At 41.6% G+C, this 13,225-nt stretch overlaps 1 protein-coding gene across 3 annotated transcripts; it reads right to left on the bottom strand.

Annotated features, from left to right (window-relative positions):
- Positions 1–238: 238 nt before the first annotated feature.
- Positions 239–13,179, bottom strand: cdipt (CDP-diacylglycerol--inositol 3-phosphatidyltransferase (phosphatidylinositol synthase)). 3 transcript variants are annotated; one of them, XM_061845290.1, is made up of 6 exons: positions 13,144–13,179; positions 10,913–11,047; positions 8,542–8,695; positions 8,384–8,465; positions 8,205–8,286; positions 239–4,674 (listed from the first exon to the last, which is right to left on the bottom strand). In XM_061845290.1, exons 2-6 carry the CDS (start codon positions 11,004–11,006, stop codon positions 4,529–4,531), a joined length of 558 nt encoding a protein of 185 aa, XP_061701274.1. In that variant the 5' UTR covers positions 11,007–11,047; positions 13,144–13,179; the 3' UTR covers positions 239–4,528. The 3 variants fall into 3 exon arrangements, with proteins under 3 accessions (XP_061701274.1, XP_061701273.1, XP_061701276.1); XM_061845289.1 differs by lacking the exon at positions 13,144–13,179 and adding an exon at positions 12,815–13,136; XM_061845292.1 differs by lacking the exons at positions 10,913–11,047; positions 13,144–13,179 and adding an exon at positions 12,815–13,136.
- Between the last annotated feature and the right edge of the window lie 46 nt (positions 13,180–13,225).

The following is a 13,225-nucleotide window of genomic DNA, read 5'->3' as shown; positions in this document are numbered from 1 at the left end:
CTGCTAGTGCACTAAACTGTCTTATTATAGAAGACAAATAACATTCTAAGTATACTGACCTCAGGCTGCATCTGAAGGATATTTAAAAAAAATGGATTTCAATAGATGGCTACTTCATATCATGTGACTCTTGTTGCTTTTATTTTTTTTTTAACTGGACAGATTATTTTCTTGAGATTAACAATCTATTGTTTTTGCAGGATTATATTTAAATCACCACCACATCACGTGACCAAAATATTACACACTTTAAAGCCTTTTATTTTTTACAGTAGATTTAAACAACCTATGAGCCAAAAAAAAGAGAACAGAAATACATGTCAAGTGCTTTTAAATACATTTAAACCAATAAACCCGTGTCGTCTAGTCATACATTCAACACTTTGCTCATGTTTACTCAGCATCACACGTGAATCACAGCTGCAGAAGCGTATTGCAGAAAATAAAAATTCTGTATCATGGAATGTGAACATTTTCACACGTTAACATGACAAATTTGGCCTTTGCAAAATTCAATCTTTAAAAAAATGCCTTCCCCTCCTCCCACAGTATTATAAAAGAGCAACGTAGTTATCCAACTATAATTTAATCAATCCAGCAACTCGTTGACTTCACCAGACCGTTGCATTCATCATTTGAAATTTGAATTTTTTTCAAGCAGCTTCTTTCAGTTTGTTGTTTCGGTGGGGGTTCCCCTTCACTCTCCTCGTGATAAGGTAAAATGTGTGGTCTATTTGGTTAAGGTTAAGGATTGACTTGGCCAGCCCCCACCCCACCCCAATGAAGTCCTTTGTAGTATTAGCAATGTGTTTCTGATCATTGTACATAATGAAACCTCTCTCAATTCGATTGGATGCATTTTTCTGTAAATTGCCATACAAAATTGATTTGTAGATTTCAGCATTCATTCTGCTGCTAACATCATGAGTCACATACCATTACAAAAAAATAGTAAAATAGTGAGCTCTTTCGAGAAGCAGCCATACAAGCCCAAGCCATGACATTACGTCCACCATGCTTCACAGATGAGTGTATTTTGGATCATACACAGATCCTTTTATTCTCCATACTTGTCCTTGCAATTCTTTTGGTAGAGGTTAATGTCGGTCTCATCATTTCATAAATCTTTGTTCCAAAACTTTTGTGGCTTATTTCTGTACTTATTTGCAAAATCCAATCTGGCCTTCCAACTCTTTAGCCCTGAGTGGTTTGTATCTTGTTGTAGGACCTGTATATTTCTTCTCTCTCAGTCTTTTTCAAAAAGCAAATTGTGATACCGTCACTCCTGCCCAGTGGAGGTCAGCAAGGATGTCACTGACTGTTGTCTCTGGGTGTTTCTTCACAGGTCTCACAATGTTTCTTTCAACAACTGCTATTGATAACCTCGACAGACCTGTTCAATGCTTGTTGCGCAGTACATCAGTAGTTTTTCTTTTCAGGACTTTCCAGATTGCTTTTTTGGCAATGTCCAATATTTATCCAATTCAAGTTTCCCTCTTCTCTTATCTTAAAAATGGGTTTGCTTTTTCCCATTGACAGCTCTCTGGTCTTCACGTTTGCTTAGCAACAAATGCAGTTTTCACAGATGACACGCAAAGCCAAAAACAAGCACTAATATTTCAGCAATTAACCTAACAGGCAACACCTGAGAAACTAAAAACATCAGTCACGTGTTCCAATATTTTTTGCGCACTTGAAAAGTAAGTAAGAAACTTGAGCTTGGTCCATAATTGTTAAATACATCTAGATGTAAATACCATGAAATGAAAGCTGGAATTCTCAACGTCTGTCCCATACTCATCTTTTCACCTGAAACCCAAATGTCTTCAGTATGCAACAAAAACAAAGGAATTGACCTTTCCATTCCAATACTTTTTGTGGAGACTGTACATTGTGTTGCTCCTTCTGGTGTACATGCTGCAGTCACATAGGGGGCAGCATGATACAGGTAAACATAAATAGGTTTAAGTTTTCTTTCACCTTGTCCCTTTCGCGGTTGCCACAGCGTGTCATCTCAGATGAACGCACATATATGTTTGGCACAATTTTTACACCGGATGCCCTTCCTGACGCAACCCTTCTCAGGGAGTGGAGGCCCCAGTGGGATATGAACCCACAACCCCTGGTTTACCAAACCAGTGCTCTAACCACTGAGCTACGGGGCCTCCTACAGGTAGACATAAATACAGAACTCAAAACAGTTTATAAATGCAATGGGATTGGGTGTTATTTTGTGAAAAAAAATTACAATCCATCAGGCTGAAACCGTCAATGAGCCGTCTTGACTCAATACCATCTGACTTTTCAAAACTATTGTGAAATCAGTGCTAGCCAATTTGCAACAAATAATCAATTGCTCACTTCAGTGTGGTGAGTTTTCTGAAGCTTTTAAAGTAGCTGCTGTTAACCCTCTTCTAAAAAAGAGCACTCGACGCTTCCCTGTTAGCAAGCTATAGACCCATGTTTGATCTCCCTTTCATAGCCAAGATTGTTAAGAAAGGTTTTTTTTTTTCACCAATTTAGCAATTTCTTGGATTTAAATGGACTTTTTTGGCAAATTTCAATCAGGTTTACGAATTTATCACAGTACAGAATCTGCTCGTATTAAAGTGCTAAATGATACTAGATTGAATACTGATTCAGGAAAGGTGTCAATTTTGGTCTTGTTGAATCTCAGTGTGGCTTTTGATAACATAGATCACAATATACTGCTAAACAGATTGGAAACGTGGGTAGGACTGAATGGAACGGTCTTTAAATCGTTTAGGTCCTACGAGGAGGAAAGGAGCTACTTTGTAACTATCGGAAGTGCTCAATCTCAACAGATGGCAAGGACCTATGGTTAGTTCTTGGACCCCTCCTGTTCAGCCTGTATATGCTCCCCTTGGGTCAAATTTACATACAGTTACATGTAGAAGTACCTCCTGATGACTAGGGTTCAATTGAGGTGTTGTGCCACTGTCTAAAGCAGATAAATAACTGGATGAGCCAAAATATTCTTCAACTGAACAACAACAAAACTGAGATAATAGTTTTTGGCAACAACGAAGGAAGGATTGCTGTTCAAAAGTACCTGGACTCACTGTCTTTAAAAAGCAAAGACCAAGCCCGAAACATTTGTGTTCTGATCTGACCAGACCTTCAACAGTCATATCAAATCAATTACTGAAACCGCCTTTTACCATCTGAAGAACATATCAAGAGGCTTGCACCTCTCAAGCAGACCAGGAGAAGTTCATCCATGCTTTTATCTCAAGCAGACTCTACTATTGTAATGGTCTTCTGACTGGACTCCTTAAAAAGAGAATTTAACAGCTACAGCTCATTTCGAATGATGCAGCTCAAATTCTGGCCAGAACAAGGAGGTCAGGGCATATAGCTCAAATTCTAAAGTCCTTGCACTGGCTTCCAGTCAGCTTTAGAATAGATTTTAAAGTTCTGTTCCTGGTCTAAAAATCACCAAATGGTTTGGGTCCTGAATACATGAAAGAAATGCTCATGGAATACAAACCCAGTAGGGCCCTGAGATCGACTGACTCAGGTCTAATAATGGAGTGCAGAGTCCAAAGCAAACATGGTGAATCAGCATTTAAATATTGTGCAGCAAAAAAATGGAATCAGATACCAACAAAGGTGACGTTAGCCCCAAGTGTTTTCAAATCCAGATTAAAAACAATTTTTTTCTCTCTTGGGTTTTAGAGTACTTCCACTTTTTAGTGATATTTCTTGCACGAAAGTTGTTTAATTGTACTTTCAAACGTTTTTATGTATTTGAATGCTTTTAACCTTGTAAAGCACATTCAGTTACTTTGAGAATGCACTATACAAATGTAATACATATAAATTATATAAATTTGCTTTGCTTACGTGGGGACAGTAAATTACAATAATATTAGCAATTCTTCAAAGAGGACAAAGAATGCCTGTGAAAACTGTGATGTTGTGTTAGTGTGCTGCACTGATGTTTGTGTTCAAATTAGTGCTGCAATTAATGATTATTTGATCAACCTTGATTATGTTTTGAGTTGATTTTAACAGGTTTTTTTAACCCTCTTAAAAAAACAGGATAATTTTGAATTGACAGTGCAGAAAATGCAGAAAGTGATGATGGCTATTTTTATATGGCAGATCAATTCAGATTCTTTTTTTGCTCAATGTCACATGGATGTGATTTTTTTTCCTTGTAAATGTAAACAATACAATTTGGATTTCTTCATATTTAACCCAGGCCCCTTTCATATGTGGATATAAATCAGATATGCTTACACTGACGTCCAAGTTCTACAAGGGAGTGAAAGTGAACCCATTACTGAATATTTCTATCTCCAGTATATCGTCTCTACATTTTTTTGTGTGTGTGTCATGTGTGTGTATAAGCCTGAGCTGCCTACAGCTCCCCACACCAACATAAAATCTGGAAACAAAATGCTAATAATAAAAGTTGATTGCTTGGAAACAATCGTATGACAGTTACACGAATGTGGCCAAATAAGGCCGAGGAAGAAAATCAAGAGACGACACGGTGCTCTCACTGCGACTTCCTGACGGCATTGGCACGTTGGGCGGCGTCAATGGCGGCCATGTTCTGAGAGGCTGTCACCAAGTGGACGAGATTGATTGACGACTTCAGAACGCACACCACGCCGCACACCACCAGGGCACAGTATATGAGCCCTGAAACAGAAATGTAACACCAACTGTTTAACACACACATACACTACACAATAAACGATTTCTACACACGTGTTGCAAAGATCACACAACATTAACACATACATAGGCTATAAACACACACATATATGTTGCTAAACACTCAAACAGTAGTGACTATAAACTAACACACACCAACTCAAGACCTACACTCAAACACATTGGTGACTATTAACAAACACACACAAACTCAAGATATATAACATACAGTTGAAACCAGAAGTTTACATACACTGTGCAAAAACACAGATTTCATTTTTTGTCTCGGTATCTGAAGTCAAATGATATTATACCTTTCTTGTTTCAGGTCAGTCAGGATCACCAAATTGTTTTCATTTTGTTAAATGCTACAATAATGAGATCGACAATTTCTCAAGAGAATTTTACATTATTTTTCTCAAAGTCAAAAGTGCACATTACATTTCCTTAGTATTGAGTAACATTTCCTTTGAACTCCAAGACATTGGTCAAACCTTTTCGGTAAACTTCCACAAGCTGTTGACAGTACTCTGATGGAATCCTGGCCCATTCCTCCTGAGAGAACTGGTGTAACGGAGTCAGGTTTGTCGGTTGCCTTGCTCGCACACGAATTTTCAGATCTGCCCACAAATTTTCGATGGGACTCAAGATCAGGGTTTTCTGATGTCCACTCCAAGACATTGACTTTGTTATCCTGAAGCCACTTTTTAATCGTTTTGCCAGTATACTTAGTCATTGTCCAATTGGAAGACCAATTTGCGAACGAGTTTTAGCTACCGGGCTGATGTCTTCAGATATTTCCTTAATAGCCCCATGTTATGTTCTTTCTTCATGATGCCGTCTATTTTATGAAGCCCTCTAGTTCCTGGTGTAACTAAGTAGTTCTCCAACATGATGCTGCCACCTCCACGCTTTACAGTTGGTATGGTGTTCTCAGTTTTCCAAGCTTCCCGCTTTTTCCTCCACATGTAATGCCAGTCATTATGGCCAAACAACTCCAATTTAGTTTCATCAGACCACAGGATATGTCTCCAGAAGTTAAAATCTTTGTCTGTCTTTTTGTAAACCGTAATCTGTCTTTTTTGTTTCTTTAAGAGTAAAGGCTTCATCCTCAATGAGTGGCCTTTTAACCCATGTCAGTGCAGGACCTGTGTCACTGTGGATAGTGGCACTTCTTACCAACTTCATCTAGCATTTTCACAAGGTCTTAAGCTTGTATTCTGTGGTTGATTGCCACCTTTCAGAGCAAAACAGATTCATCTCTGGGGCACAGAGCCTGTCTCATCCCTGAGGGGTGTGATGGCTGGACATTTCCATGATGTTTATACTTGCGTATAATTGTTTGAACAGGTAAACATGCCACCTACAGGCATCTGGAAATTGCACCCAAGGATAAGACAGACTTGTGGACCAGCCCAATTTTTCTCCAATTTCCTGGCCAATTTCTTTATATTATCCCACGATTTCAAACAAGGAAGCAGAGTGTTTGAGATGTGTGAGATGTACATCCCCAGGTGTGCTGTCAATTAATTGGCATGTTTTCAATTAACCCATCACAGATGGATTATTTGCCTTGACGATGCTAGTGGAAAAATACAAAGAAGGTCAGAAAGAGCTACATTGTGTTTTTGTGGATCTAGAGAAAAACTACGACAGAATACCAAGAGAGGAACTGTGGTACTGCTTGCGTAAATCTGGTGTGAGTGAGAAAATATGTCAAAATAGTACAGGACATGTATGAGGCCAGCAGAACAGTAGTGAGGAGTGCTGTATGTGTGACAGAAGAATTTAAGGTGGAGGTGGGACTGCATCTGGGATCAGCTCTGAGCCCCTTCCTGTTTGCTGTGGAAATGGATAGGCTGACAGATGAGGTTAGATTGGAATCCCCTTGGACCATGATGTTCGCAGATAACATTGTAACCTGCTGTGAAAGTAGGGATCAGGTGGAGGAACAATTAAAAAGATGGAGGCATCCACTGGAAATGAGAGGAATGAAGATTAGCCGGAGTAAAACAGAATATATGTGCATGAATGAGAGTGGTGGAGGAGGAAGAGTGAGGCTCCAGGAAGAAGACATAGCGAGGGTGGATGACTTCAAATACTAGTGATGGGAAGGATGTGCAGCAGGGAAGCGTGATTAAGGATAGAGATGGAAATGTGTTGACTGGTGCCAGTCGTGTGCTAAATAGATGGAAAGAATACTTTGAGAAGTTGATGGATGAAGAAAATGGGAGAGAAGGAAGAGTTGAAGAGGCAAGTGTGAAGGACCAAGAAGTGGCAATGATTAGTAAGGGGGAAGTCAGAAAGGCACTACAAAGGATGAAAAATGGAAAGGCAGTTGGTCCTGATGACATACCGGTGGAGGTATAGATGATATTGTGATATGCAGTGAAAAGCAGGGACCATGCAGAGGAACAATTAGAAAGATGGAGACATGCACAGGAAAGGAGAAGAATGAAGATTAGCCAAAGTAAAACAGAATATATGTGCGTGAATGAGAAATGTGGAGGGGGAAGAGTGAGGCTACTCGGAGAAGAGATAGCGAGGGTGGAGGACTTCAAATATTTAGGGTAAACAATCCAGAGCAATGGTGAGTGTGGCAAGAAAGTGAAGAAATGGGTTCAAGCAGGTTGGAACAGCTGGCGGAAGGTGTCTGGTGTGTTATGTGACAGAAGAGTCTCTCCTAGGATGAAGGGCAATGTTTATAAAACAGTGGTGAGGCCAGCCATGATGTACGGATTAGAGATGGTGGCACTGAAAAGTCAACAGGAAGCACAGGTGGAGGTGGCAGAAATGAAGATCTTGAGATGCTTGCTAGGAGTGAGCAGGTTGGATAGCATTACATTGGTAGAAGGGTTCTGAGGATAGAGCTCCCAGGAAAACGAGCAAGAGGAAGACCAAAGAAAAGGTTGATGGATGTTGTGAGGGAAGACATGAGGACAGTGGGTGTTAAGAGAAGAAGATGCACGAGATAGGCTCAGATGGAAAAAGACGACAAGCTGTGGTGACCCATAATGGGACAAGCCGAAAGGAAAAGAAGTTGTCAGTTAACCCATCAGGAGCTTCTAAAGTCATGACCTCATCATTTGGGCTTCCCCATGTTCTTTTTTGTATGTAAACTTTTGACATGGAATAAAACAATATAAAATTCTCTAAGAAATTGTCTCTCTCATTAGTGTGGTATTTAACAAAATGAAATAATTTTGGTGACCCTAATTGAGCTGAAACATGAGAGGTTTAATCTGATTTGACTTCAGACAGTGAGATAGAAAATGAGATGTGTGTGTTTACACAGTCTATGTCAACTTCTGGCTTCAACTGTACATACACGCACTTGAATACACTACACAACACACAGGTCACCTCAAAGTCACAAGAACACATTCTGACACGCACGCACACATCACAACACACTTCAAACACACACTTCAAACACACTGATGACTATAAACAAACACACACACAAGGTGATCTAATACTCCTGTTAGGTGTGAGTAAAAGTGTGCATATGTTACCGCTTGGTTGTTCCATGTGATGCAGGATGTAGAGGAGGCAGAAGAAGAGCTCATTGCCCAAACACATCAAGAACAGAACCACCTGCATTACAAGGATGTCCAAAAAAATGTCATCTGAAGCAAGCATTTGCAAGAAAAACTGGACAGCGCAAAGAGTTTTTAGTAATGTAAAGTGTGACCTTGTTCGTGTAGTACACACGGAGGAGCGGGTTTCCTGAGAGGTCAATGTTCTTGTGACTTGCGGACCCTTTGATCACGGAGCTGCGCACACATAGATATGCTGACTTACGTAGTGTTGGGGCACGGCTGTGAAACAGGAAGTGCTAGATGCTCTGACCTGTGCAGGTGCAGCCAGTGGCTAGCGATGTCCAGACACATGCTGAGCTGGAAAACAAATGCGTACGATGGGTAGAGCAGTGCCAGGTTGACCAGCAGGCACATGGTGGCACACCGGTCAGTCAGCATGTCGAGCATGGCGCCGAACTGCGTCGCTGGAAACGTGCAAAACCATGCCATCATTAATGTCATCATCACCTTTGTTGTTGTTATTATATTCATTTTTTTCTTATTATTTGGTATTGCCGTACTAGGTGAGGTGGTCCTCCCTTCCTGTACCTGTGAATATTCTCATTTTCCAGGTCATTTAATTCTCAATGGGTTGAATCAATTGCAATTGGACTGTTCTCTTTGTTTTAGAAGACGCTTCCCCTCTTTTCTGAGTGGCTAAACACACACTTACACCATTCACTATGAATATTTTCTCCTATTCACTTCTGCACGCGAACACACACACACAAACACACACACACAGGATTTGTTGTGGGGTCGGAGGATAGAGGCATCAGATTGGGATTCACATCAGTGCTGATTCCTGGACTAGATGCTTTACTCCTCCGTCCTGCCTGAGCCACAGGTCTTTTAATGCATGACACACATGTATCCACTTTTTTAATGCACAACATCCACTGATTTCTGTGGGTTCCGGTGGGATTCCACTAGGCTCATGGAAGTGCTCCTGGGGCAAGTCGCTCTGGCTGGATGGGTGCTGGAGGTAGTGGTTCTCCTTTCATGCTCCGTGGCTGCTCTCCAGGGTCCCCCTCTTATTGCTCCCTTGTTGGCCACCCCTATCCATCCCACTTTCGACCAAAAGGGGAACAATGTCTCAACCTCTGGCTAGGTGGGGACCGGCTACATGAGTGGTCACTGGGGATTCATTGGGGGCATCTCGCTCTCCTGTATGTGTGTGTCTCCCATGGGATGTGGTTAAAGTTCTGCCCAAGGTGGGTATTAAAACTCCTTCTGACCTGGCACTCTCCCAGCCGTTCCCAGCAGACCCTCACAATACATTTGGGCCTGTTAGCTTGAACCGGTATCTTCCCCACCATGGAACCTCTCTACCTCACACATCAGATCAGGTTTCTTCCTTGCCAGAGAACTGACGTTCTATGTCCCTAGAGCCAGCTTCTGTAGCCAGAGAGCCTTCAGCCACTGCTTAGCTGACACTGCACCTGACCACTATGCCCCATCCCATAAGTGCTGAGCCTATGAAAAGGGGAACCCACATTGCCCTTACCTGGCCGGCCACCAGGCGCTCACCATCAAGCCCCTGCTCCAGAGGGGGCCCTGGTGACACTTGTCCGGGCAAGGGAAAGCATGAATACATTATTTTAATCATCATCGGGATTCTTTTAGCTGTGCTTCGTTTGCTCCCGCACCGAAAAAAAAAATGTTAGCCATTGGTGAGCCTGCCAGAGGCAGAAAGCTCAGACAATTTAGCTCTTAGGATTACTGGAGGGGACACACCCCTCCTCCACAATAAGGTGATGGCTGGAGGTGGATTGCATTTCAACATCGATCTATCCATTTTCTGAGCCCCTTCTCTTCTCGAGGGTCGTGGGAGTGCTGGAGCCAATCCCAGCTGTGATCGGGCAATAGGCAGAGCACACCCTGAACTGGTTGCCAGCCAATCGCAGGCCACACAGAGACGAAAAACCATACGCACTCACAATCACACCTAAGGGCAATTTGGAGTCTCCAATTAAGGCGTGTTTTGGGGATGTGGGAGGAAACCTGAGTGCCCGAAGAAAACCCACACAGGCACGGCAAAAACCTGCAAACTCCACACAGGCGGGGCCGAGATTTGAATCTTGGTCCTTGGAACTGTGAGGCAAAGCTTAACAGCTGTTCCACCGTGCAGATTGATTTCAACATAATCCTTAATAAATATTTAAAATGTCCATTAGTTTAATAGAAAAAGATGACCGCAATTAAAAGTCAGCCTGCAGCCCTACCAATTTCATCATACTCTTTTGTTTCTTAACTGAAAACAAAAAACACTGCACTTGCTCAGTTTGAAAGTCCACTGTATTAAAGTGCAACGATGATGGCATTAGGGTTGCGGCCATCCCATATTTGGAAGTGGTGATGCAACAGATGAACTTTTTCTGCCTGTCAGCCCATTTTGAAATTTTGCCCAACAGGAGGGGGGCATTTGTCAAGGGTGGTGGTGGTGGGGTGTTTGCAATACAAGTCAGCTAACGCTGGATGTCCTGTCGCCGACACCCCCTTAGCATACACAATGAATGGAAAGTTGAGGGCCGTCCGTCCCTGTACTTTTGTAAAAACATGTTGTTAGTGTCAACAGTGCACATGGTGAGGAAAAGGATTAAGTTGATGACCGTGCGGCGTTACTAGTGGTGAGTGCGTACACTGGTTGAGCGCCCGCGCAGCATGACCATCAAAGGCATCCAACAGCTGGCTGAGCATATAGCAGAAACAGGCGAGAAACGGGCAGCATGGCATCAAGAAAAAGGACACCAGCGCCAGCACAATGCGGACATAACCTACACGGAAATAACACGTTATTGTTGTTTCATAATGTTAATAACTGTACAGGAATATCATACAAACAATGTATTCTGTCTGTGGGAACAACAAACGTGGGAAAAAAATTGACTGGTTCTGATGTTCTAATATGGAAAAAAATATATTCAATCGAAAAAAAAATTCAATCACAATGTATTCCTGGCAGCACGGTGGAACAGCTGGTAAACCGTTGGCCCCACAGTTCTGAGGACCCGGGTTCAATCCCAGCTCTCCCCGCGCCTGTGTGGGTTTTCTCCGGGCACTCTGCTTTTCTCCCACATCCCAAAAATATGCAACATTAATTGGACACTCTAAATTGCCCCTAGGTGTGATTGTGAGTGCGACTGTTTGTCTCTCTGCAATGGGCTGGCGACCAGTTCAGGGTGGATAAGCGGCAAAGAAAATGGATGGATGGATGTATTCCTGTTTGCGGATATTTAGTTGCTTTTCACCTTCTGTGTACATACAACATAATCCATTGTTCATCACCAAATGACACATGATGATCCATCCATCCATTTTCTTAGCCGCTTATACTAATAAGGGTCGCGGAGAGTGCTGGAGCCTATCCCAGCTGTCAACAGGCAGGAGGCAGGGTGCACCCTGAGCTGATTGCCAGCCAATCGCAGGGCACATGGAGACAAACAGCCACACTCATAATCACATCACACAGGGCAATTTAGAGTGTCCAATTAATGTTGCATGTTTTTTGGATGTGGGAGGAAACTGGAGTGCCCCGAGAAAACCCACGCAGGCATGGGGAGGACATGCAAACTCCACACAACGAGGGCTGGGATTGAACCTGGGTCCTCAGAACTGTGAGGCCAGTACTTTCCAGCTGCGACATGGTGCCACCCACATGATGATCTGTGAAGATTATCTTTTCTATTCAAAAAAGTAATTGAATCTTTTTTTTTTATTATTTCAATCAATCTATTCAACAAGAGGATGTTAGGTCAAACTGAAATTGAAGAAAATGCACGGCCACTTAAAAATCTGCCAGCAAATTAGAGAAAATGTCGATCTTTATTTTGCAAAGAACAATAATTGTTTGAAGATTATTTATTTTGACACAACAACATAAAGACAATCAGCCTTCGATCCCGGAGGCCTACAGAATTTGGAGATTATTTACTTTTAAAAGGCTGAATTCAGAGGATTTGGACAATTTTAAATAGTCTCTAAACATTTTCAATGTCACTGGTAATTTTAGGATATGTTGTCAATTAATTATTGTAGTGCTAGTAACTTACTTTTAATGAAAAACAACTACAGCTACAATCCAGCATTTTGTCTGGATACACACAAATATGATGATCAGTTTTCTTTTTGAACACTATTTGAAATATGCACCAAGTACCATGTATTTATAAATGTTGGGTCACATACCTATCATACGGTAAACGTTTGTTACCAACATTTCTTCAAATAAATCAATGGGGAAGAAAACATTCAACGTAAATTTCATCTAAATATAAGACAGTCGAGCCTTTTATTCCACACACACTAATGGAAGTGATGTAATGCACTAGTTTTAATTTGAATGTTAATTTTATTAATTTTAATTAAAGATAATACTGGAGAGGTGTACGCACAACCGAACACTGAACCCTGCTGCGCGAGCTATTAATTGCCAATTGTCGATTTTGTAACATTTATCCTATTTGTGTTGACGTTCACACAGTAGCACTTAGCAGCAGTTAGCTTTTAGCAGATACCCGCAAGTGACCGCGCTCCAAACTCACCTATCAGATTAGGAACGAAGAGGAAGATGTTTTCTTGAGTCATCTTTACCTTTGGAGGTTGTTTTGAAGTCTAGCTTTTTTTTTTTTTTTTTTTTTTTAAAGGGACTGTTCTGAATATTAATCAAAATGAGCTAACGAATGACTTCAGGTAGAAGGTTGTCAAGCAACCACTCACACATTCAAATGGGTAGACTTTTGTTTTTCACAATACTATATACCTTAATAGTGCCTCAATCGAATCACTAAAAACGGTTTTTCACAACGACTAATAATGTTTCCACTGAACAGTAGTAAGAGGCACATGATCGATGAGCAGGGAGACTTCATACCTGCTTTCGGGGGCAGACGTATTTTATTTTGGAGACGGTTGTACTTCCGGTATTAACTTGACCGCTGACGGATTTGTTGTTG

The sequence above is a fragment of the Syngnathoides biaculeatus genome, chromosome 16 (assembly GCF_019802595.1).
Source record: "Syngnathoides biaculeatus isolate LvHL_M chromosome 16, ASM1980259v1, whole genome shotgun sequence".
In the NCBI taxonomy this organism is placed as follows: Eukaryota; Metazoa; Chordata; class Actinopteri; order Syngnathiformes; family Syngnathidae; genus Syngnathoides; species Syngnathoides biaculeatus.
Note: the sequence above shows the minus strand (reverse complement) of the source record. Positions and strands in the feature narration are given on the sequence as shown.

What these genes read in the sequence shown, in the direction of transcription:
- cdipt (XM_061845289.1), bottom strand. Translation starts at nt 12,857, where the DNA reads ATGACTCAAGAAAACATCTTCCTCTTCGTTCCTAATCTGATAG. An exon ending in CTTCGTTCCTAATCTGATAG is followed by an intron (nt 11,048 to 12,814) that starts GTGAGTTTGGAG and finishes ATTTCCGTGTAG; the next exon opens with GTTATGTCCGCATTGTGCTG. An exon ending in TGCGCGGGCGCTCAACCAGT is followed by an intron (nt 8,696 to 10,912) that starts GTACGCACTCAC and finishes GCACGTTTCCAG; the next exon opens with CGACGCAGTTCGGCGCCATG.